General features: G+C 49.6%; 1 protein-coding gene across 8 annotated transcripts; it reads left to right on the forward strand.

Annotated features, from left to right (window-relative positions):
* Positions 1–364: 364 nt before the first annotated feature.
* HDAC6 (histone deacetylase 6) lies at positions 365–24,531 on the forward strand. Of its 8 annotated transcripts, none has more exons than XM_032258624.1 (29): positions 365–832; positions 1,536–1,658; positions 1,744–1,872; positions 2,008–2,096; positions 4,548–4,632; positions 4,742–4,782; positions 5,481–5,577; positions 5,723–5,820; positions 6,825–6,929; positions 7,050–7,118; positions 14,545–14,671; positions 14,781–14,846; positions 14,940–14,999; positions 15,068–15,157; positions 15,496–15,602; positions 15,692–15,759; positions 15,997–16,165; positions 16,253–16,381; positions 16,579–16,747; positions 17,157–17,290; positions 18,173–18,241; positions 18,353–18,545; positions 19,966–20,115; positions 22,190–22,364; positions 22,481–23,151; positions 23,231–23,344; positions 23,481–23,627; positions 23,721–23,849; positions 24,097–24,531. In XM_032258624.1, exons 1-29 carry the CDS (start codon positions 737–739, stop codon positions 24,163–24,165), a joined length of 3,768 nt encoding a protein of 1,255 aa, XP_032114515.1. In that variant the 5' UTR covers positions 365–736; the 3' UTR covers positions 24,166–24,531. The 8 variants fall into 8 exon arrangements, with proteins under 8 accessions (XP_032114515.1, XP_032114521.1, XP_032114519.1 ...); XM_032258628.1 differs by lacking the exon at positions 365–832 and adding an exon at positions 845–934 and having other exon boundaries at positions 24,097–24,524; XM_032258626.1 differs by lacking the exon at positions 365–832 and adding an exon at positions 896–1,043 and having other exon boundaries at positions 24,097–24,524.
* Positions 24,532–25,377: the final 846 nt, after the last annotated feature.

Raw genomic sequence — 25,377 nt, forward strand, 5'->3', positions numbered from 1 at the left:
AGTAACTTGCCCAAGGTCACATGGTTAAGTCCCGTAACCTCAGTTTCCTTATCTGCAAAGCAGCCTTAATAATGGGAACTACCTCATAGAATTGTGGTTTACAACGATGCCTGTCACATACTTGCTATCATTACCATTCCCTGCCCCCACTAAGACTCCTTTCACCCAGAATATTGCGGCAAAATATTAATAGCTAACATTCGGCGAGTGCTTCCTGTGTACCACCGTACTGAATACTAACTCGGAAAATCCTCACAACATTTAGCATCGTCACCACGCCTATTTTGGCCGCCACCAGCCAACGTCCAGTGGCAACCTCGCTCTCAGCCCAGCCAGAACCAGCCCGCCCGCGCTACGTCATCACGGCGCGTCGCGCGGGACGTCGCGGAGAAGAGGGAAGAAGCCCTTCCTAATTCCCACGCTTCCTTGCTTGCTCTCGCGACACCGCTGGCCCGGAGGGCTCCTAAGTGACTGGACGGGGACGGAGGGGCGGCGGCTATGGCATACAGGACGACAGCGGTGGTAATCGAGAGAGGGAAGAGCTTGCGCCGCCGCCCGGTCGCGAATCAGCGGCGCGCGCCTTTTACGTAGGCACAGTACAGTGACGTAGTACGCCGACGCACCGCACCGCCTTCTGTGAGATCGCGAGAGGTGTGGCTCGCGCGAGGGGCGCGGCCTTGAGGCACGATCCCTTCAGAAGGCGGGATCTGGGCGGGCAGTCGAGAGACCAGGCCCAATGGAAAAGAAAGGCCCGGGCGCTCGCGTCCCCACGGGTCGCCAAGAACTTGGCGGAGCGAGCCAAGGGCGGAGTTTGAGAAAGGGGTTGCGCCCAGTGAGTGGGGCGGCGAGGACTGGCCGCGTCGACAGCGGAGGCGGGAAGGGGTGGAGGCCGACTGAAGTCGCCTCAGGACTGGCTGAGGGGGCTTAGCGAAACGTTAGCGGTCCGGTCCGGGCAGGGGGTGGAGCTGGTGGAAGGAACGGGGCAGTCCCCTGAGGAGCGGGGCTGGTTGAAACGCTAGGGGCGGGATCTGGCAGAGTGGAAGGTACCGGTCCGGCCCGATAAGGGGTGGAGTTAAGTGAATCGTTAAGGGAGGAGTTGAGGCCGGGGCCGGGCCGGGGCCGGGGCGGGCTGAGTGAAAGGGTGGGTGATTATCCCGGGAGATAGGCCGAAAGGGCAGGTTCGTGAAGGAATGGGGTCTGGGCCGGGCTTAGAGGGTCTGGGAATGGGGCTTGGGAGAGTGGAAGGGGTGGTGATTGGTTGGAAAGGGCGGGCCCTAAAACGGATTGAGTGAGCCAGTGGGCTTATTGCTCAGTGAAAGGGCAACACCGGAGAAAGAATCATGTAAAAGGGGTGGAGTCTAGCGGACCGGGCGGGGCCAGGTAGAATGGCCACCTGAGTGGAGGGAGAAGGCCTGAGAGAGGCGGAGTTTGGAAGGCTGTGGAGAAAAAGATCGCGTAAGGAATGGAATTTAATAGAGGGGGCGGAGTCCTCTGGGCACACTTGCCCCTTCACACACCCACACCTCCCCCCCCAGAACCGAGACAGGGGCGAAGCCTCCTCAGCTATGACCTCAACCGGCCAGGATTCCACCACAACCAGGCAGCGAAGAAGTAGGCAGAACCCCCAGTCGTCCCCTCAGGACTCCAGTGTCACTTCGGTGAGGCCCTAGACCCGCCCTGGTGAGGGGGAGAGGGAGCAAGCTGGCCATGCCCTGGACTCTGACCCTTCTCTCTGATTCGCAGAAGCGAAACATTAAAAAGGGAGCCGTTCCCCGCTCCATCCCCAATCTAGCGGAGGTAAAGAAGAAAGGCAAAATGAAGAAGCTCGGCCAAGCAATCGAAGAAGACCTAATCGTGGGACTGCAGGGGATGGTGAGCAGGGCCTGGCTGCAGTTTAGCCTCGTATGGCAATCAAAACCCAAAGGTTCCCCACCCTGGACAGTTGAGGATGTTCCTTCTGACTCAAGGCCTACAATGGATCTGTGTCTCCTTTTTTTTCCTCTGCAGGATCTGAACCTTGAGGCTGAAGCACTGGCTGGCACTGGCTTGGTGTTGGATGAGCAGCTAAATGAATTCCATTGCCTCTGGGATGACAGGTGAGGCTGGATCTTCCAGGCTGTCTCCAAACCACAAAAATACACACACAGCCCATTAGCAAGAACAAATCCTTTCTTACCCCATCCTGGATTCTGGAAGCAGATGATTTGGGGAGGTAGGGCTCACACTTGAAAGGGTTTTTCTATGTAGCCAACAAACATTTATTGAGTGCCTACTGTGTGCCAAGAGTTAGTGATACAAATGTACTGAACAACAGACAGGGTCCCTTCTCTGGGAACTGATTGGTGAGTAGGAGGGCAGATCCTTAAACAGCCAACAGCGGTATGAGGTGTTTAATGAAGACAGATTTAAGACCAGAGGGGTTCAAGGGTGTGTAATAGAGGATCCTAGACTAATATCCAGGCTTCCCAGGAGCCTTCCTAGAGGAGAACACCTCTCATTTGCTTTACTTTTCAAAAAGAATCATCAAATCATTTTGGCTGTATGTTAAATTATATTCACCATTTGACCTCAACTCACCATCTCCACTGCCACCATCATCATCACTCACCTAGACTTGCAGAAGCCTCCTCCCAGGTCCCCTGCTTCCAGCCTTGCCTTATTGTCTGTTCACGAAGCAACATAAAAAAATATGTATGAGATGATGTTGTCTTTGTTTAAATACTTTAAGGAGGCCGGGTGTGGTGGCTCACACCTGTAATCCCAGCACTTTGCAAGGCCAAGGCAGGTGGATCGCCTGCCTTGTCAGGAGTTTAAGACCAGTCTGACCAACATGGTGAAATGCCCTGTCTACTAAAAATACAAAAATTAGCTGGGTGTAGTGGCACACACCTGTAATCCCAGCTACTAGGGAGAGTGAGGCAGGAGAATCGCTTGAACCCAGGAGTTGGAGGTCGCATGAGCAGAAATCATGCCATTGCACTCCAGCCAGGGGCAATAAGAGCAAAACTCTGTCTCAAAACAAAACAAAACAAAACTTTAAGGACAAACTGTTACCCTCAAGGTAAAGTCCATATTCTTCATCCTGGCCTCAAAGTTTCCACATGATCTAGCTCCACATCACTTTGTGACTTCATCAGCCGATCCTCCTCACCGACACTTGTCCCCTTGTTCTTCCAACATGCCAGACACCCTCTTGCCTCTAGTCTGTACCCTGGCCAACCCCTTTCCCAGAGATTCCTTTCTATCTTCTTCTCTTCCAGTTACCTTTCACATCCCAATGAGACTTTCTCAAAGAGGATTTTGCCTGGCCAAACCCTACCCCAATACCTGATCTTATTTTCCTAGCCCATGACATTGTGTGCTAATTGTCATATTTGTGTGTTTACCAATTAATATCTATATCCCTTATTCCAACCTAAGACTAACTTACTATGACAAAAGACTTCTTTTATGGAATACCTATTTACTATTTATTGAGGAGCTCGGGATACAGCAGTAGACAAAACAAACAAAAGTCCGTGTCTTCAGGGAAAAGGGGGAAGACAGACAATAAATAAACAAAAGTGGCCCCTCAAGCCTGTAATCCCAGCACTTTGGGAGGCCGAGGTGGGTGGATCACCTGAGGTCAGGAGTTCAAGACCAGCCTGACCAACATGGAGAAACCCCGTCTCTACTAAAAATACAAAATTAGTCGGGCATGGTGGCACATGCCTGTGATCCCAGCTACTTGGGAGGATGAGGCAGGAGAATCGCTTGAACCCAGGAGGTGGAGGTTATAGTGAGCCAAGATTGCGCCATTGCACTCCAGCCTGTGCAACGAGCACAAAACTCTGTCTCAAAAAAAAAAAAGTAAATGATACACTGTGTTCGAAAGAGCAGTGTTATGGAGAAGCAGTAAAGGGAGGATAGTAAGAGAAAGTATAGTGGAAGGGACTTCAATTTTAAATAGGATGGTCAGGGAAGGCCTCACTGACATTTGACCAGGGATCTGAAGAGCTGAGGGAAAAAGCCACGAAGACAGTTGGGAGAAGGGTGTTCTAGGTGGTGGGGGCAGCTAGAGTAAAGTTCTAGGGCTGGCTGAAGAGTATTTGATTCAACTGAGGACCAGGGAAGAGACCAGTGTAGGTGAAGGAAAGCAAAGGAGAGAGAGAGGGGTAGGAGACGGGGTCAGAGAAGTGACAAAGGACAGATTGTTTAGGGCCTTCTGAGCATGGGGAAGACTTTGGCTTTTATTCAGAATGGGATGGGAGCCTCAGAGAGACATGAACTTTTAAGGGTTTCAACCGGTGTCTGGCTGCCATGCACAGAAAGGACTGTTGAGGGAGTGAGGGGCAAAGCAGGGAGACCCAGGAGATGCCGCCACAGCCCAGGCAGGAGGGTATGGTAGTAGTGGTAGTGAAGAGATGGTCACACTCCTGAGCCAGTGGTAGGCAGGACTGACACCACAGTTTTAGGTTGAGCAGCTGTGGATTGGTAGATGGGGGGAGAACAGATGTGGTGCTCTTCAGGATCCCCATGCATATGTGACTATGTCTTCATCTCCCCAGCTTCCCGGAAGGCCCTGAGCGGCTCCATGCCATCAAGGAGCAACTGATCCAGGAGGGCCTCCTAGATCGATGTGTATCCTTTCAGGTAAGGCCCCCAAGCCAATACACTGGGTGGAGGGCAGGGAACTGACCTGACCTGGGCATAGCCCATGGCTTAACCCTTTATCCCCGCTTTATTCCTCATGTCTCCCCAGGCCCGGTTTGCTGAAAAGGAAGAGCTGATGTTGGTTCACAGGTGAAGGCTTGGGAACTTTGTAGGGATGGGGAGGAGCCTGCCCTGGACAAACCAGGGCAAGCTGAATACTTTGGGAAGGAATGTCATGATCTCTGCGACCAGCATTGGGCAAGTCACTGAACCTCACTGAATCTATGTCATCACCTGTGACAAGGGGACCAGTAAACATAAGTTCCTCAGGAGAGTTCGGTGTGTGTCAGGTGCTTAGAACAGGGCTTGATGTATCATCAGCTCATGGTAAACTATTACTGTTATCATGATCTGATTATGTGAACAGATGGTGGATGTGTGGACAGAGTGATCGGGGGTTCCCCCAGGGGCTGCAGGAACCCAGATTTAGACGCCTGGTGCTGTGTGGCTTGAGGAAAGCTAGCTTGGCAGAGGGGGTATCTGAGCTGAGCTTTCAGAGGATAAAAAAAGCCAGATGAAGAGGGTGGCTGAAGGAAGGGAAGAACAACAGCTGGACTAGTGTGGCCAAAGGCCTTAAAGTAGGATTTGGCATGACTAGAGCAGGGGAACAAGAGAATATTACTGGAAATGAGGCAGGCTAGGCAAGAAACAATGTGTCTTATATCCCACTATTCCTTCAGGTTGACAGTTGGGGGAGCCGATCCCTAATTTGACCAGAGGTTTGGTGTATGGACGGCTCAGCTAGGGAAGAGACAGGGCCCTGAATCTCATCCCTAATCTGTGTCTAGCCTAGAATATATTGATCTGATGGAAACAACCCAGTACATGAAGGAGGGAGAACTCCGCGTCCTAGCAGACACCTATGACTCAGTTTATCTTCATCCGGTATGGATGAGAACTGTGGGGACAGGGAATGGTGGCAATCCTGGGGTCCCCCATCCCCATGCCCACCCCACCCTGGGGGAAGCAGCTGAGTGGATAGGGCTGTTCTCTCCCTCACTCCCTCTCTGGCTCCCCACTGTCTCACCAGAACTCATACTCCTGTGCCTGCCTGGCCACTGGCTCTGTCCTCAGGCTGGTGGATGCGGTCCTAGGGGCTGAAATCCGGAATGGCATGGCCATCATTAGGTATGACTCCAGCATTTGACTTTCTACAGTCTTTTAAAGTCCTTCCTTCAAGTGTAAAATGTATTAATATGGGTAATATATTCATGTGATTCAAAAATCCAGAGGTACAAAAGATAATATAATAAAAAGTCTGTCTCCCATCCTTGTCACCCAGACACCTGCCTCCTCTTGTGGGAGGTAGTCATTGGAACCAGTGACTCATGTGTCCTCCCACAAAGTCTTATTCAAGAAATAAATACCATATTTCATTGATTATAAGGTGTACATTTTTTCATATCTGTAACATCTTGAAATCCAGATGCATCTTAAAAACAATGACATCTCAGAATTCCATTGGCAGTATTTTCTGCTTTGTTTTTGGCATGTAAAATCATGGTACATCTTATCATCATTGGCATCCCAGAATTGATGAAATGCAAAAGCCTTTCTCCTCCCTCCCCTGTTTTTAACCACAAATGGTAGTAACATGACATACTCAATGCCATCTTTTCACTTACACATCTTGGAAAACTTTCTCTAGCAGTATGTAGCTTGGAGCCTGGTAGAATGCTGTTGTGTAAATGCACTCTATGTTAATCAGCCCCCGACTGATGGGCATTTTGGTTCTCCCCAGTCGTTTGCCATTTCAAAAAAAATGCTGCAGCAAACATGCTAGTACCTTTATAAAAAATAAAATGTTATTTTATACTAACATAAAATTAAAATGTTATTTCACCTGTTTTAAAGTACAGGTTGTGGGCTAAGTTCCTGCAACAGAATGACTGGCTATGAGAATGTATGCATTGATCATTTTAATGAACATTTTCAAATCTCCTTGGGAGACAGAGCAGTAGATTGGCAGGGGGTGAGAGTTTGAAGGCCTCTGTTGCTCGATTCCTGGCAGATTTTTAGGCATCAGCATTAAAGGAATTGGTGGTCCAGGATTAGAGAGCAGGGGATAGTCTGTCTCTGCGGAGGAGGACCCCACCACACATCCCAGTCCGTGACTTTCTTGTCCTGCCCAGGCCTCCTGGACATCACGCCCAACACAGTCTTATGGATGGCTATTGCATGTTCAACCACGTGGCTGTGGCAGCCCGCTATGCTCAACAGAAACACCGCATCCGGAGGTCAGCAACAGAGGGCAGATGTGATGGGGGTGGCATGGGGTTGGGTGTCCTGGTCTGGGCTCTTCCCCTAGGTTCACCTTGATCCCCTTCTACAGAGTCCCTCCTCTCTCCTGCTCTTAGGGTCCTTATCGTGGATTGGGATGTGCACCACGGTCAAGGAACACAGTTCACCTTCGACCAGGACCCCAGGTATACCCCAAGTCCCACCTAGGTGCTAGATTTTAAGCCACCTCTCACCCTTACAGACCCAGCCAGAAAGGGTCCAGAGGGAGGGAAGGGCACTCACATTCATGGGGTCTATCCTGGGATCAGGATCTGTGCTACTCTCTGTGTCTGCTGTCTCTCCTGATTTCACTCTGAGGCAGGGACTGTTGGGTTCCCCATTTTACAGATGGGGGGACTGAGGCTTATAGGTTAAGAGGTCACACAGAGAACTGGGAGTAATGGGATTTGATCCACAAATATTTGACCCACAAATATTTGACCCACAAATATTTGAAGATCTTATTCACTGATTTATCCTTGAATTGGAATGAACCTCAAATTACTGCTTTATTTTTTCTGATTAGGGTAATACTTTAAAATGTTTGTGTATCCTGTCAGTAGATAATTAAAAATATTATCTATAAATAGCAATGTATTTGTTTAAAAAAATCAAATAATACAGAAGTATCTGAAGTAGTGAGTCTCCTCTAATTTCCATTACCTCAAAAATAATTATTGTCAGCTTAGGTTATATCCTTACAGATTTTTTCTGTAGATGTATGAATATTTATTATCACTAACAACACACTGCCTCATGGAGTAATTCTCCACATGTTCTTCAACAACTTGCTTTATTAATTTAACAGCATATCTGGGACACCTCCATGTTAGTACCTCTAAAAGCATATTGTTCTTTGTAGTATTCAATTTTATGACTATACCTCTAGTTATTTAACCCCAGGACATTTAAGATGCTTCCCAGTTTTTGCTATTACAGGCACTTCTACCGTGAATAGTAAATATATAATTCTGCACTTCTCTGAGTCTATCTGTAGGATGAATTTTTAACAGTGGATTGCTTGGGTCAGAGGGTCAGCATGCTTTGAAGTCTGGCATACAATGCCCGACTTCCCTCCAGGAGGGGACCAGCTTACCCTTTCTGCAGAAAGTTATTGAACAAGTCCTTGTCAGTAGGGGACATTACTAAATACAGGTTGAATATCCCTCATGTGAAGTGCTTGGAGCCAGAAGTATTTCAGATTTCAGAGTTTTTCAGATTTGGAAATATTTATATTATACTTAGTGATTCAGCATCCCTAATCTGAAAACCTAAAATCCAGAATACCCTAATGAGCATTTCCTTTGAGTGTCATGTAGGCCTTCAAAAAATTTAGGATTTTAGGGCTGGGCACGGTAGCTCACGCCTGTAATCCCAGCACTTTGGGAGGCTGAGGTGGGCAGATCACCTGAGGTCAGGAGTTTGAGATCAACTTGGCCAACATGGTGAAACCCTGTCTCTACAAAAATACAAAAAAAATTACACCCAGCGTGGTGGCATACACTTGTATTTCCAGCTACTGAGGAGGCTGAGGCAGGAGAATCACAAGGCAGGAGAAACGCTTGAACTGAGGAGGCAGAGGTTACAGTGAGCCAAGATCATGCCACTGCATTCCAGTCTGGGTGATAGACCGAGACTTCATCTAAAAAAAAGTTTAGTTCCTGAGCAGGATGTCTCTAAAATAAAAAATAAAAATAAAAAAAGTTTAGGACTTTAGAGCATTTCAGACTTCTAGATTAAGGATGTTCAACCTGTAGTAGTTGTTTTATCTAGGCTTCTACCCAGCCGACTACAGGGAATTCACTTTTTCCCCACAGATCCTGAGTTCCTGTGACACCTTATCCAATTTAGGTTGGCTGTTCTCTAGACATTGCTTTATTATTTTCCAGCATTCAGTGTTGCTGACAGGTGTCTGCTTTTCATTCCTTTCCAAGATTCTACCTTCCTCTCTGCATGGTTATCTTGGGTGTTTTTGTTTTTTTCTTTCTTTAGACAGAATATCACTGTGTCACACAGGCTGGAGTATAGTAGCATGATCATAGCCCACTGTAATCTCAAACTCCTGGGCTCAAGCAATCCTCCTGCCTCAGCCTCCCATGTAGCTAGGACTGCAGGCATGTGCCACCACACCTAGCTAATTTTTTAAATTATTTGTAGAGATAGGATCTCACTATGTTGCCCAGACGGGTCTCGAACTCTGGACCTCAAGTGTCCTCCCACTTCAGCCTCCCAAAGCACAGGGATTACAGGCATGAGCCTGTACCTAGCTTTGATGTTCTAAACTTTTACCCTGGCCCTTTCACTCTGATTAGTAGAAGGTAGACATTTTAACTCTGCTTAGTAGTAGGTAGACATTTTACACCTGAAGATTCAAGCTTTTTTTTTTTTTTTTTTTTTTTTGTGACAGAGTCTTACTCTGTCTCCCAGGCTGGAGTGCGGTGGTGCAATCTCAGCTCACTGCAATCTCCGACTCCTGGGTTCAAGCAATTCTCCTGCCTCAGCCTCCTGAGTAGCTGGGACTACAGGCATGTGCCACTACGCCTGGCTAATTTTTATATTTTTAGTAGAAACGGGGTTTCACCATATTGGCCAGGCTGCTCTTGAACTCCTGACCTTGTCATCTGCCCACCTCGGCCTCCCAAAATGCTGAGATTACAGGCATGAGCTACCGTGCCCAGCCAATTCATGCTTTTCTTAAAATTTTAGAAATTGTCTTCTATTAGATCCTTGATAATTTCTTTGTTTTTTCTGTCCTCTTTCTAGGACTTCTGTTAGTCAGATGTTAGACTTCCTGGGTTGATCCTCTACATCTCTCTCTCTTTTTTAAGACAAGGTCTTGCCCTGTTGCCGAGGCTGGAGTACAATGACACAAATATGACTCACTGCAGCCTCGACCTCCCGGGCTCAAGCGATCCTCTTACCTCAGCCTCCTGAGTAGCTGGGACCACAGTTGCACACCACCATACCCAGCTAATTTTTTTATCTTTTGTAAAGATGGGTTTTCACCATGTTGCCTAGGCTTCTTATTTTTTATCTCATGTTTTCTGTCTTTTCTTTTGCTGTGTCCTGGGAGATTTTGTCAACTTTATCTTTAAGCCCTTCTGTTGAATTATGTATTTAGATACTCTTTTAAACTCCAAAAGCACTTTTTTCCTCTCTGTTTCTATGCCTTCTCATTCCTGATCTTGTTTTTATAGAGTACGAGTTAGAAGTGCTGGCCAGGCACCGTGGCTCATGCCTGTAATCCCAGCACTTTGCGAGGCCGAGGTGGGCAGATCACTTGAGGTCAGAAGTTCGAGACCAGCCTGGCCAACATGGTGAAACCCCGTCTCTACTAAAATTACAAAAATTAGCTGGGCGTGGTTGTGCGCTCCTATAATCCTAGCTACTTAGGAGGTGGAGGCAGGAGAATCACTTGAACCTGGGAGACAGGTTGCAGTGAGCCAAGATCTTGCCACTGCATTCCAGCCTGGGCAATAAAGTGAGACCCTGTCTCCAAAAAAAAAAAAAAAAAAAAAAAAAAGGAAGTGCTTTAAGTTTCTTCTGTTGTCTGAATTATGTCTCTTCATTCTGAGGCTGGTTGAATTATTTTTTCTTGGTCCTTCTCTTTCGTGCTGGTGGTTTTCCTCAAATGTCTGGCCATCTTTAGTTGGCTTTTTAAACCCAAGAATGAAGGCCCATTGTAGGGGGCTGTCAGAGGACTACTCTGCTGTGGTGTTTGTGGGTCTGTTTTTCTGAAAGGCATTTCCTCACAATGGGGACAGAGAATGTCCACTGACAGGTTGCAACTTTAGCAAGTGTGGGTAAGGACCCAGGCATTAGGTAGGATCCTGCCAGATGTTAGATCAAAGGAGGCCTCTTCTTTGGGGTAACATCTCTTTTTTCCCTCACCCTTGTCAAAGGTGTGTCTGTTTTCCAGTCTAGCTTTGGGCTTTGTTGGTCATCTCTACTGTTTTACTGTGGTTTTATACTTTTAATTTTATTTTAATGTTTTAGACTTCATTAATTTTTCAGTTTTTATCTTTATTAATTTTTTTCTCCTGTGTTCTTTTTTTTTGTTCACATCCGGCTTCTGGAATTGAATGCTTCAACATTTATCAACTCATTGGCCAATCTCATTTCATCTATAGCTGTACACACTGCCCTCTTTCTGTTTTCCTTCAAGGCTAATCCCAGATACCACATAATTTTTTCTGTAAATATTCCAGAATGCATCTCTAAAACATAAGTACACTTTTTAAGAAAAGCATTACCTAAGTGAAGATTAACAAGAATATTTTTGTAATCTGCCTAGGCTCTGTCATCCAAATATCATTTATGATATTTGGATATCATCCTTTAATATCATTAATCATAGGCTGGGCGCGGTGGCTCAAGCCTGTAATCCCAGCACTTTGGGAGTCCGAGGCGGGTGGATCACGAGGTCAGGAGATCAAGACCATCCTGGTCAACATGGTGAAACCCCGTCTCTACTAAAAATACAAAAAATTAGCTGGGCATGGTGGCGCATGCCTGTAGTCCCAGCTACTCAGGAGGCTGAGGCAGGAGAATTGCCTGAACCCAGGAGGCGGAGGTTGCGGTGAGGCGAGATCGCGCCATTGCACTCCAGCCTGGGTAACGAGCGAAACTCCGTGTCAAAAAAAAAATATATATCATTAATCATTTGTTTTGTTTGAATAAATGCATAGGAGGCTATAGCTATGTGTTCTTTTGTGGGTACACTATGTTTTTTTGAGACAGAGTTTCACTCTTGTTGCCCAGGCTAGAGTGTAGTGGCACGATCTTGGCTCACCACAACCTCCACCTCCTGGGTTCAAGCGATTCTCCTGCCTCAGCCTCCCGAGTAGCTGGGATTGCAGGCATGTGCGCCATGCCTGACTAATTTTGTATTTTTAATAGAGACGGGGTTTTTCCATGTTGGTCAGGCTGGTCTTGAACTCCCAACCTCAGGCGATCCACCCGCCTCGGCTTCCCAAGGTCCTGGGATTACAGGCGTGAGCCACTGCACCTAGCCTGTGGGTACATTATTGACTACACACACAGATGTAAAACACTGTGAATATATTCAGTACATTGTTCCTTATGAACAAAAATGTGTGAACAAAAAAAAACACGTCCATGTCCTTGGGTCTCCCAGCTCCACATCTCTGTCTCTGAACTCCAGCAACAGGGAGACAAACTAGGCAGTCCTTAAAATGCTGTTGTGAAGACAAGGAAAACAGATGATCTAAAACTAAATAGTTTAAAGAAACAAGTGACTGGTACATTGATGATTCAGTGAATTGGTTCTTCAGAAGGGGTTTCGTGTGCATTGATCTGGATCTGTACTGGATTTCTCTAGGAGGGAAATCTCAGGTTATCTTTGGTGCCCTCTTCTCAGCATGAGACAGAGCACCCTGGGGCCCCTGGAATCTCAAATTCTACTTTCTAGAAATTCACTGAAGTCTCTTATTCTGACATCCTTTTTTCCACTCTTTTTGGGTTGCTGTTTACAATATCTTTACTGTACTTTGATGGGGGTGGTAGGAGGGTGAGGAGGTAAACCCGTACTATCAATCCACCATTTAATTTGAAAGTGTGTGAACTTATTTTAAAATTCCCTTCTGTTTCTTTATAAACTTAGCTTCCTTGAGTGCTAGTTCTGCTCTTTGTTGACTTTGATGGCTCTCTTTTAGAGTCAGCTTTCTTCAGATCTTTTCTTTATTCCTGTCTTCCCCTGATGATAATTTTTTTTTTTTTTTCTTTTTTTTTTTGAGACAGAGTCACACTCTGTCACCCAGGCTGGAGTGCAATGGCCCCATCTTGGCTCACTGCAACCTCTGCCTCCCAAGTTCAAGCGATTTTCCTGCCCCTGCCTCCCGAGGAGCTGGGATGACTGGTGCACACCACTATGCCCGGAAAATTTTTTGCTATTTTTATTAGAGATAGGGTTTCACCATGTTGGCCAGACTGATCTCGAACTCCTGACCTCAAGTGATCTACCCACCTTGGCCTCCCAAAGTGCTGGGATTACAGGCGTGAGCCACTGCACCTGGCCCCCTGTTCATAATTTTTATGTCCTACTGTGCTTCTCTTTCTCATGATTAACTTACTAAAAGTTTAAAATCAAGATTTATCTATCACTGTCAGAAATACAACAATTGGCCGGGCGCGGTGGCTCAAGCCTGTAATCCCAGCACTTTGGGAGGCCGAGGCGGGTGGATCACGAGGTCAAGAGATCAAGACCATCCTGGTCAACATGGTGAAACCCCGTCTCTACTAAAAAATACAAAAAACATTAGCTGGGCATGGTGGCGCGTGCCTGTAATCCCAGCTACTCAGGAGGTTGAGGCAGGAGAATTGCCTGAACCCAGGAGGCGGAGGTTGCGGTGAGCTGAGATCGCGCCATTGCACTCCAGCCTGGGTAACATGAGTGAAACTCCGTCTCAAAAAAAAAAAAAAAAGAAATACAACAATCATCCTCCACCCACTCAAGACCAGAGCTTTTGCATTTTTTTATTCCCCAATTCTAAGATTTTTTCCCTCAATTTTAAGAATCTTTTTATATCACTTGCATTAAATTTTATAACTACATTATCAACACATTAAAACGTGATTCTTAAGTTTGTCTAGATTCATTGCATACCACTATTTCTTGGATTTCCTTAAAAAAGCTGCCTCAGATCCTGTCCAGAACAAGGCAGGGGGTAAATGACCAGATAGAAGGATAGATGGATGATAGATTATTTGTTTTGCTTTCCACTGTCAGAATTAAGCCCTCCCATGGCCCCTTGCTGGGCTTTCTGTCAAAGCATGTGCACTGCATCTTTTCAGTATCTGTTTTGCTTGTTGATCTCACCCCTCTTAAGTGCTTGCTGTCTCACCTGTAAAATAAGTAGTAGAGGTGGCCTGTAAGGCACTGGGGAGACGGAACTGCCCTCTCACTGGCCTCATGGCAGCCCCAGCCAGTACCCCCTCTCCAGTTCCACCCACAGAAGCAAGTCTCACTCCTACCCCCCAGGTCTTTCCACTTCCTTCTAGAGAATCACCCAGCTCCCGCAGCCTGGCTTGAGGTTCTTTTCAGCCTTAGCTGGCTCCCCCCTGCTAAGAGCCCCATGCTCCATTTGAGCCTCCAGTGTCACAGGGTTTGACCTGCTGTTACTGCCTTGGTCATAGGGGCAGGTGGTGGGCGAACATGATCTAGAGTACCCCACAGAGTCAGGAGCCCCCAGGATCTGGGATAGACCCTAGAGCTGAGCCTGAAATTGGGTGGGCACTGAGGGGGCAGTGATATTTGCTGAGGGAAAGGTTCTGGTGAGAGACTAAGTAAATAAGTGAATGAGGTAATAGATAAATAAGGGGAAGAATGAGTAAATGGTAAGATGGGTAAATTGGTGACTGAATATAAGGGTAAATTGATGGAAGAATGGATTCATGTATTACATATGAATGGGGAAATTAATGAATGAGAGAATGAATGAGTGGTTGATTGGGGAAATGAGTGGTAGAGGAAACTAGCAACTGTTGGGTTGAGAGTGTCTATGGGGATTGACTTTTCTCCAACTCTCTTACCTCTTTTTCTTCTGCCCCCAGTGTCCTCTATTTCTCCATCCACCGCTACGAGCAGGGTAGGTTCTGGCCCCACCTGAAGGCCTCTAACTGGTCCACCACAGGTTTTGGCCAAGGCCAAGGATATACCATCAATGTGCCTTGGAACCAGGTCAGTATCCACTTACCCTCTGCCCCCAAAGTAAGGCCCAGCCCTACCCTTCTGCCTTCGGCTCAGGGTAGGTGGCTGAACATCCCCCGTCACACTCCTGTGTCTGCAGGTGGGGATGCGGGATGCTGACTACATTGCTGCTTTCCTGCACGTCCTGCTGCCAGTCGCCCTTGAGGTCCTGGGGGTCTGGGGTGTGTTGAGGGGAGGAGAAGCCTTGAAAGTTGGGCCATGAGGGCAGGTAGCCTCATGGAGTACATTCCCTCCTCAGTTCCAGCCTCAGCTGGTCCTGGTGGCTGCTGGATTTGATGCCCTGCAAGGGGACCCCAAGGTAAGGCAGGCTCCCTGGGGCAGCAGGTGGGCTGCATGGAGCCAGGCTGACCCTCCATGTCCCCCCAGGGTGAGATGGCCGCCACTCCAGCAGGGTTCGCCCAGCTAACCCACCTGCTCATGGGTCAGGCAGGAGGCAAGCTGATCCTGTCTCTGGAGGTGAGTGACTCACCTTTGTCCCTCAGCCTGTGGATCCTGGAGGGCTTAAGAACGAAGCTTTCAAGTCCAACAGGAGTTCCTGGCCCAGCATTTCACTTACTAGCTGGACAACCTTGCATAAGTCACTTCACTTCTTTGTGTCTCAGCTTTCCTTCTGTAAAACGAGCATAATAATGGTAATCATCTCATATCATTGTCCAGTGAATTCAATGAGGCCCCCTTCTAAGTTCCTTGTTGCTTGACATTTGGTATGCACTCTATTATTATCATTATTATTATTATTCCCTGGTCATTTCTGGTCCTTTACTGACCCCCCCCTTCACAACTCCTTCCCCCAGGGTGGCTACAACCTCCGTGCCCTGGCTGAAGGCGTCAGTGCTTCACTTCACACCCTTCTGGGAGATCCTTGCCCCATGCTGGAGTCTCCTGGTGCCCCCTGCCGGAGGTGAGCCCAGGTGGAGGAGGGGAAAGCGGGAGCCTCACTGCCCGCCCACGTTCCTTTGTATCATATTTTCTTTCTGTCCTGCCTTGCAGTGCCCAGGCTTCAGTTTCCTGTGCTCTGGAAGCCCTTGAGCCCTTCTGGGAGGTTCTTGTGAGATCAAGTAGGAAGTGGGGAGTGGGCTTGGTGGGGGTGGGCATGGGATGAGCCCTGGGGGAGACTGTCTTCAGACTTCCTCTGACTTTCCTAGGCCACCTTGGTGGGAGAGAGTCAGGCCGTCTGTCTCCCTGGGCCCTGGTTTCAGACCTCCCACCCTTTTTCTGTTTGGGTCACCTGAGTTCCAGAGTATGACGGGGATTCAGATTGAGAGGGTAGGATGAATGTGGCCTCCTCCTTGTAGCTGATACTGTGGAAGGGGACAATGTGGAGGAGGACAATGTAGAGGAGAGCGAAGATGAAGGACCCTGGGAACCCCCAGTGCTTCCAATCCTGACATGGCCGGTGCTACAGTTTCGCACAGGGCTGGTCTATGACCAAAGTATGATGAATCACTGCAACTTGTGGGACAGGTAGGCAGTTGGAGGTCTGGATGAGTAGGTGTTGGGGGTTCCTCCCTCTCAGGCACTAAGCCCCACCTCTGGTTCCCCCACCGCTAGCCACCACCCTGAGGTACCCCAGCGCATTTTGCGGATCATGTGCCGTCTGGAGGAGCTGGGACTTGCCGGGCGCTGCCTCACCCTGCCACCGCGCCCTGCCACAGAGGCTGAGCTGTTCACCTGCCACAGGTCAGACCCCAGTGCCTAGGGTGGGTGGGATCCCAGGACTGTGGAGGAAGTCTCAGGGATTGGAGCTTGGGGTTCCCCCCCACCAGGGAGCTGCTGCGGGACTTGAGAGGAGCTGAAGTTCCTGTCTTGGGGGTGGGGTTCAGGAAGGGGACGGATCCTCTTCACCATCCTGCTGGTGCTCCTCTCTGTGCCTCCAGTGCTGAGTATGTAGCTCGTCTCCGGGCCACAGAGAAGATGAAAACCCGGGAGCTTCACCGGGAGAGTTCCAACTTTGACTCCATCTACATCTGCCCCAGCACATTTGCCTGTGCACAGCTTGCCACTGGCGCTGCCTGCCGCCTGGTGGAGGCTGTGCTCTCAGGAGAGGTGCGTTCTCTGTGGGCTGGGGAGAGGAGGACCTGAGGGATAATAGAAGAAAAAGGGTCACCTGCTGTTTCTGAAGGCTCTGAGAGAGTCAAGCAGGGCCTGAGGAAAGGGGCCGTGGGGAAGGGCACGAGAAGGGGCAGGCCTAGAGGCTGGGGGCATAATGGAGGGAACTGGAGAAAGGGAAGGGAAGGGTGGCCAAGTACGGTGGCTCACGCCTATAATCCTAGCAATTTGAGAAGCCAAAGTGAGCTCAAGAGGTCAAGGCTGCAGTGAGCCATGACTGTGCCACTGCACTCAAGCCTAGGCGACAGACTGAGACCCTGTGTCAAAAAAAAAAGGGAGGGGAAGAAAGGAAGGAGGACAAGCTTGAGGGCAGGCGGTCCAGTCTTAGCACCCTGCTGCTCCCTAGGTTCTGAATGGTGCTGCTGTGGTGCGTCCCCCAGGACACCATGCGGAGCAGGACGCAGCTTGCGGTTTTTGCTTTTTCAACTCAGTGGCTGTGGCTGCTCGCCATGCCCAGGCTATCAGTGGGCATGCCCTGCGGTAAGGACTCCCTGGGGACCCCCAAATCCTGATCCTTGTGAAGACCTGGAAGCTCCCCCCAGCCCATTGCTTACTCATCATACCCCATGGTCCAGCTCCTAGGACTTCCCCAGAAAAAGTAAGGGTGCCACCCTTACTCAGAGAAGGACCGAGGATGGAGCCTCTCAGTGTTTATTTAGATAGGGCCCCCAGATCGTGTCACCTGGGCGCTTATAAAACAGGATCCAAGTCTGGGCACAGTGGCTCACGCCTGTAATCCCAGCACTTTGGGAGGCCGAGGCGGGTGGATCACCTGAGGTCTGGAATTCAAGACCAGCCTGACCAACATGGAGAAACCCCATCTCTACTAAAAATACAAAAATTAGCTAGGCGTGGTGGTACATGCCTATAATCCCAGCTACTCAGGAGGCTGAAGTAGGAGAATCGCTTGAACCCAGGAGGCAGAGGTTGCGATTGAGCTGAGATCATGCCATTGCACTCCAGCCTGGGCAATAAGAGCGAAACTACGTCTCAAACAAACACGAGGATCCAGGGTCCCACCCCAGCATTTCTGGCCTATAGAAGGTGTCTCGACAGAACCCAGGTCCAAGCTCCCGATGCATACTCCAGAAGACCCAGGACTCAGCCCCCAGCATTAGCTGCCTGAGGCCCAGGTCCAATTCCCTAGCAATGACCCAAAAAAGCCCAAGGTCCAGCCCCAAGCACTTGCTCATGTCTACGAGGCAGCCCTTGGGACCCCAGGATCATACTTTTCCCCTTAACTGACAGGACCCAGGGTCCTGTCACTCAGCACTAAATATCTCTGCAGACCCCAGGGGTCTAGCCCAGCCCTCTTCCAGGGGGTGAGTATCCTAGGTTACTGAGCTTCTGCCTCCTACCCAGGATCCTGATCGTGGATTGGGATGTCCACCATGGTAATGGAACTCAGCACATGTTTGAGGATGACCCCAGGTAAGATGCTGCAGTCAGGGGCTGTGATGTGGTCAGGGAGATGGGTGAGCACCTCAGGAGTACTGGAGCCCCTAACCAGCTATGGCCCCCTTCCCACCCCCTCCCCTGCAGTGTACTATATGTGTCCCTGCACCGCTACGATCATGGCACCTTCTTCCCCATGGGAGATGAGGGTGCCAGCAGCCAGACTGGCCGGGCTGCGGGCACAGGCTTCACCGTCAACGTGGCATGGAATGGGCCCCGCATAGGTGATGCTGACTACCTAGCTGCCTGGCATCGCCTGGTGCTTCCTATTGCCTACGAGGTAAAGCTTAGGATAGATCTCAGGATGTATGTGACACGCCTGTGCAGGTGGCAGCCTGGGCCTGCCTCCTTGGCATGTGTGCATCTGACTGCCAGGTGGCTGATCATATGAGACAGCCCGAGGGTGACTAATGAGGCTACTGGGGCAGTTGGTGACTGTGATCACCTTGTGTGTTTGTCTGACTGCACAGGTGGCTGTACATGACTGCCTTCTCTGTGTGACACTGTGTGAGTGACTGTCTTGCCTGTGTGTGAAGGCCTTCTGGCTACGCAGCAGTGGCCCGTGTCCTGGCTGGATCTGTGTTGTATATGTGTGCTATCACAAGTGCTTTAGTATGTGTGTGCAATTCTGTGCAGGTGGGTATTTCTCACCACCTTTTCTCTGTGCAATGGGTGTGATATTGTATGTCACTAAATGCAGCCATCTCTGTGACAGCCTGTATGGGACCCTCTGGATGTGGAGGGCTGTGTGTGATAGCAGTCACTGTCTGTCTGCCTGCCCTGGCTGTTTGTATGTGTCTCTGACTGGGAGGTAGCTGCCTTCCCTCTGTCTGAGCTGGGGGAGTCAGTGGCTTGTGTATGGCTGACTCTGGGAGGGAGGGGGAAGAGGTGTGAGCACCGCTCTGTCACCCTGGGTGCCAGTGTGCATCTTTGGATCTGCACGTGCATCTGACTATGCATGGGTGGCCAGGACAGCCTTCTGTGTGTACAACTGTATGTGTAAGCGACCAGCTCTTGTGGACACACCAGAGTGCATGTGGCTGTTGTGGCTGTGTAGTGATGGCATGTGTATGATTGTGACTGTGCAGGGTGGCTGTGGGTTATTGTCCTCTTTAAGAAACTATGTATGTATGTGTGTGCATGACTAGTGCAGATATGTAGTACTGGTCTGTATGGGACTGTGTGTGGCAGTACATGTGGCTTTGTGTGACCATCTTGTGTGTGTGTGGTGCTTGCATTGCCATCTTCTGTTATGGAAGTGTGCGAGCACCTCTCTTTGGCACTATGTATATAAAACCCTGTATCTTGTGTATGTGTGTCCCATGTTTGACCCTGGTGTGTGTATATGAGGACATGTCTCTGTCTCTCCGTTTCTCATGTCAGTCTATTGACATATGAGTCTGGTCTCATCATGACTCTGTCTCATGTCCCCATCTGTCCATTTTTGCCATCTCCATGTCTCTAAATCTGCATCTGTTTCTTCTATCTCTGAGTCTGTATTTCTTTTCTTCCTCTCTTCATTTTCAGTCTCTGCTTTTGCATCTCCCAGTCTCCAGGCTCTGTGTCTCCATTTCTCTGACTTGCATCTCCATGTCTTCTTCATTTGTCCTTTTCTCCATGTGTCTGAGTCACCATCACTTACTGCCTACCAAAAGCCCTTACCCTCATGCTTATACGTCTCTCTTCTCTCCCTGCCTCAGTTCAACCCAGAACTGGTGCTGGTCTCAGCTGGCTTTGACGCTGCACGGGGGGACCCGCTGGGGGGCTGCCAGGTATCACCTGAGGGTTATGCCCACCTCACCCACCTGCTGATGGGCCTTGCCAGTGGCCGCATTATCCTTATCCTAGAGGTAACTCTCTCTTGGTACCTTTTCCCACAGTGGGAGGGTAGTTTGGGAATCTTGGCACTATCATTCAGGATAGTTTCCTGAAATCTCCTTTAAGTGTCCCCGCCTGGGATCGTTGGCACATACTGGGTAGTAATAATAACAGCAACATTAACAGCTTTGAGTGCTCACTATGTGCAAAGCACTCTTCTGAGCACTTCATGTGTCTTATTCATTTAGTTACTTGGCAAAGCAGCCTTATGAGGTAGGGTTAGCTTACCTCATTATTTTCCCCTCTCAAGATCAGGGAAACTGAGGCACAAAGAGATGTGATGACTAGATGACTGAAAGAAATGTGCCTGAGATGGCACATTTACTGATGGCAGAACCAGGACTTGAACGCATGCAATGTGGCTCCAGTGTTTGTGTTTTTTACTATTACCTGAACTGCCTCTAACAAGTTCCTGGGACAAAGAAAATTCACTGGCCTTTGTTAAGTGACTCAGTATCCCCATGCCCCGTGCCTCAGTTTCCTCATCTTTATGAGGCTGGCTAATCATGGAGGAATGCCTGGCAAATGGTAAATGCTGGATCTGGTAGATCTGTTTTTTTTCTTTTTTTTTTTTAATTGAGACAGAGTCTTGCTCTGTCACCCAGGCTGGAGTGCAATGGCACAATCTCAACTCACTGCAGCCTCCACCTCCCAGGTTCAAATGATCCTCCCACCTCAGCCTCCTGAGTAGCTGGGATTACAGGTACCCACCACCACGCCTGGCTAATTTTTGTATTTTTAGTAGAGATGGGGTTTCACAATGTTGGCCAGGCTGGTCTTGAGCTCCTGGCCTCAAGAAATCCACCCACCTCAGCCTCACAGAGTGCTGGAATTACAAGTGTGAGCCACCACACCCGGCCCCTGGTTACTATTATGCATTGTTCAGATACTAACCCGCTCAGCAACCTTCTGTGCCGTTATTTTCACTACTTTACAGATGAGGAAAATAAGTCACAGAGAAATTAAGTGGCTTGCAAAAAGCCCCACTTACCGTGTGCCCAGTACTGTTTGTGACAGGGCATGGTGGGAGTTAAAAACACAGATGACTCCATCAGAGAGCCAAAGTTCTAACCCCAGTGCTGCCTTTTCAGCTGTTAGGACCTCGGACAAGTCATCTAACCACTCCGAGCCTCAGTTTTTTGTTTTTGTTTTTGTTTTTTTGAGATGGAGTCTCGCTCTGTCACCCAAGCTGCAGTGTAATAGTGCGATCTCAGCTCACTGTAACCTCCACCTCCCTGGTTCAAGCAATTCCCCTACCTCAGCCTCCGGAGTAGCTGGGATTACAGGTGCACACCACCACACCTGGCTAAGTTTTTTGTATTTTCAGTAGAGACGGGGTTTCACCATGTTGGCCAGGCTGGTCTCGAACTCCTGACCTCAGGCAATCTGCCCTCCTCAGCCTCCCAAAGTGCTGAGATTACAGGCATAAGCCACTGCGCCCAACCTTTTGCCTCAGTTTGTCTGTAAAAAGAATAGCAACTGGGATTCCTGTAGAGTGTGAAGAAAGTCAGAACAGGAGTCCATATGGAGAGAGAGTCAGTTGTTCCTATACTAGATCAGGGCAGGGGCTTTTGTATGGGTTCACAGCAGGCATCTCATGCAGGTCAGATCAGTGATTACTGTATGATGTGAGGCCAGGGGTTCCTGGACAGTGTGAAGACGGATTTCTGTATGGCATGAAGGCAAGTTCTGGTGTAGATTGAGCGCCTGTGGTTGTGAGGATTGAGTTAATATGCATGAAGTACTTAAAATCGGGTCTGGCACAGAGCAAACACTTAATAAATAATGTCAGCTATTACTAATGGTTTTATCAGTATTGTTATCTTGCACTTTACATCACAATTTACTCCCCACAACAACCACCTTACACAACGGGTGCCGCCCATGTTACAGGTGTGGGTTCTGCTCACTTGTTCCCAGTACTCCCCCCTCCCTCTCCAGACTTGTAGGGCTCAGTTGGGAGGATTGGGGAGGCAGGACATGTTGCTTTCCAGATTCCTCAATGAACCCCCACCATGCCTTTCCCTTCTCTTGTCCTTAACAAAGGGTGGCTATAACCTGACATCCATCTCAGAGTCCATGGCTGCCTGCATTCGCTCCCTCCTTGGAGACCCGCCACCCCTGCTGACCCTGCCACGGCCCCCACTATCAGGGGCCCTGGCTTCAATTACTGAGACCATCCAAGTCCATCGCAGATACTGGCGCAGCTTACGGGTCATGAGTGAGTGGAATTGGGGACCATGGGGGGAACTCAGGGAAGGAGGGGGCTGGGGAGCAGGGATTAGAGGCAGGAAGGGGGACAGCACCCACACTCAAGGATCTCCTCCCTGGTTCCAGAGGTAGAAGACAAAGAGGGACCCTCCAGTTCTAAGCTGATCACCAAGAAGGCACCCCAACCAGCCAAACCTACGTTAGCTGAGCGGATGCTCACACGAGAAAAGAAGGTTCTGGAAGCAAGCATGGGGAAGGTCATCTCGGTGTCTGGGAAAGAGTCCACTCCAGACCAGATTAAGTCAGAGACAGCTGTGGTGGCAGTCACTCAGGACCAGTCCTCAGAAGCAGCCACGGGGGGAGCCACACTGGCCCAGACCATCTCCAAGGCAGCCATTGGGGGAGCCATGCTGGGCCAGACCACCTCAGAGGAGGCTGTCGGGGGAGCCACTCCGGACCAGACCACCTCAGAGGAAACTGTGGGAGGAGCCACTCTGGACCAGACCACCTCAGAGGATGCTGTTAGGGGAACCACTCTGGGCCAGACTACCTCAGAGGCTGTAGGAGGAGCTACACTGGCCCAGACCACCTCAGAGACAGCCATGGAGGGAGCCACACTGGACAAGACTACGTCAGAGGAAGCTCTAGGGGGCACCAAGCTGATCCAAACTCCTCTAACCTTGAGCACAGACCACCAGACGCCCCCAACCTCACCTGTGCGGGGAACTACATCCCAGATATCTCCCAGTACACTGATTGGGAGTCTCAGGACCTTGGAGCTAGGCAGCGAATCTCAGGTAAGGCCCACCACACCCAGGCAGGGGCAAGAAGGGGCAAGAATCTGACTTCTCTGATACATCTCTTCTGCATGTCCAGGGGGCCCCAGAATCTCAAGCACCAGGAGAGGAGAACCTACTAGGAGAGGCAGCTGGAGGTCAGGACATGGCTGATTCGATGCTGATGCAGGGATCTAAGGGCCTCACTGATCAGGTGAGCTCAGGAAGAGGCTGGAACTTTGGCTTCCTTCTTTTGTCCATTTGTGTCTCCAGGAAGGAGCATGTGATGTATAAACATATAATGGGGAGATGGGGTCCTCAGCTCACTCAGTTTTGCCCACCAACTCCAGGCCATATTTTATGCTGTGACACCACTGCCCTGGTGTCCCCATTTGGTGGCAGTATGTCCCATACCTGCAGCAGGCCTGGATGTGACCCAACCTTGTGGGGACTGTGGAACAATCCAAGAGAATTGGGTGTGTCTCTCTTGTTATCAGGTACGGAGCAGAGGAAGGGGATGGGGTGGAGGTTGGCCTGGGAGCAAACTGCAGGGGGTTGCTGACCCCCATGTGATACACCCCCAAACTCAGGTCTACTGTGGTCGTTACATCAATGCCCACATGCTCCGACACCATGGAAACTCTGGACACCCGCTGGTCCTCAGCTATGTCGACCTGTCGACCTGGTGTTACTACTGTCAGGCCTATGTCCACCACCAGGTGAGCCCTGGGTAGACCCTTCAACACGTGCACACTCACCCCACTCACACACACTCCTTCTGTGATTTCGTAAAGGGAGACCACAGGCCCCTCTGCATGGCTGCCTCGTGATTATTTTGCGTGAGGCAGGGGCTGTGGGATAGTCCAGAAGACCGAGTGGTTGAGGGCTGGAGTCGGGGCAGCCTTGCAGCTGAGGTAGAGGGGTCCTTACTCTCTCTCACCTGCCCTATTTTTGTCTCCTCCTCAGGCTCTCCTAGATGTGAAGAACATCGCCCACCAGAACAAGTTTGGGGAGGATATGCCCCACCCATACTAAGCCCCAGAATACGCTCCCTCTTCACCTTCTGAGGCCCACGATAGACCAGCTGTAGCTCATTCCAGCCTGTACCTTGGATGAGGGGTAGCCTCCCACTGCATCCCTTCTTGAATATCCTTTGCATCTCCCCAAGAGTGCTTATTTAAGTGTTAATACGTTTAAGAGAACTGCGATGATAAATTGTGGATCTCCCCCTGCCCATTGCCTGCTTGAGGGGCACCACTACTCCAGCTCAGAAGGAAAGGGGGACAGCTCAGTGGCCCCAAGAGGGAGCTGATATCACAAGGATAACATTGGCGGGAGGGGAGTTAACTGGCAGGCATGGCAAGGTTGCATATATAATAAAGTACAAGCTGTTACAAAACCTGGAGAAAGCCTTTTGACTTTGAGCAGGTGGAGAACCCTACATCCCTGGCCAGCAGAGCCGATGAGTAATGAAGATATGAGGGAGTGGGTCTCCATTAGGTCAATCCCCTACCCAGCCATTGCCCCCAAAAACTAACTGAAAATCGAGCAGCCATCTTGACTGGCTCCACCAGTGATGAAATGGTAGAATCCATGAGAAAATGGGTGCTTGCCTTAGAAATAGGGGCCTTACAGCCAGTCCCAGCCACACCCACACCCTAGGCTGAGAAGGCAAGAAAACTAATAGGAAGGATCCTCACCAGGCCTGTTTTCCCATTTGTATCATTTGCCTGACTGGGGATGGGGGGAGGTCCAGGTTTAACTTGAATGTGGTGGTCATGGTAGCTTCTTGGCAGAAGAGGTGCCTGCCATTGACCAGAGGTGGGAAATTGGAGGACAGTCTAGGAGTTGGATTTCTCCCATGTGGTGAGAATTGCTTTGGCAGCTCAAGAGAGTGGGGGCTGAGGTTTCCAGGACTTTTCTTCATGGCCACTTTATGATCCCAAGCTGACCACCACAGCCCCACCCAGTCAAGAAGAGGAGGGATGGGAAAGGGCTGGGGCTGCCCTGTATTAAGAGCCCTCTAGATGCCCCACCCACAACCTCTGCTGCCCTCTCATTGGTCAGGACTGTGCAGGTGGTTGCCATAGCTGCAAGGGAGCCTCGGAAATGTGTAGCTTGACAGCAGCCTCCGATCAGGGGCTCTCTTCCCTGACGGAATGACCCTTCCTCTCTGTCAGTGTCCTCTTTTCTCCCAAGCCACCAAAAAACAGCTGAGGCGGCACAGCCTCAAGAGCTTCGCCATCC

This window comes from Sapajus apella, unplaced genomic scaffold (genome assembly GCF_009761245.1).
Source record: "Sapajus apella isolate SASKATOON/1434 unplaced genomic scaffold, GSC_monkey_1.0 scaffold103, whole genome shotgun sequence".
In the NCBI taxonomy this organism is placed as follows: domain Eukaryota; kingdom Metazoa; phylum Chordata; class Mammalia; order Primates; family Cebidae; genus Sapajus; species Sapajus apella.

Excerpts from the sequence above, each read along its gene's own strand:
- HDAC6 (XM_032258624.1), top strand. The coding sequence starts at position 737 with ATGGAAAAGAAAGGCCCGGGCGCTCGCGTCCCCACGGGTCGCCAAGAA. Across the intron at positions 2,097-4,547 it reads CATTGCCTCTGGGATGACAG|CTTCCCGGAAGGCCCTGAGC; the intron begins GTGAGGCTGGAT and ends TCATCTCCCCAG. Across the intron at positions 14,847-14,939 it reads TGCTGCCAGTCGCCCTTGAG|TTCCAGCCTCAGCTGGTCCT; the intron begins GTCCTGGGGGTC and ends TTCCCTCCTCAG.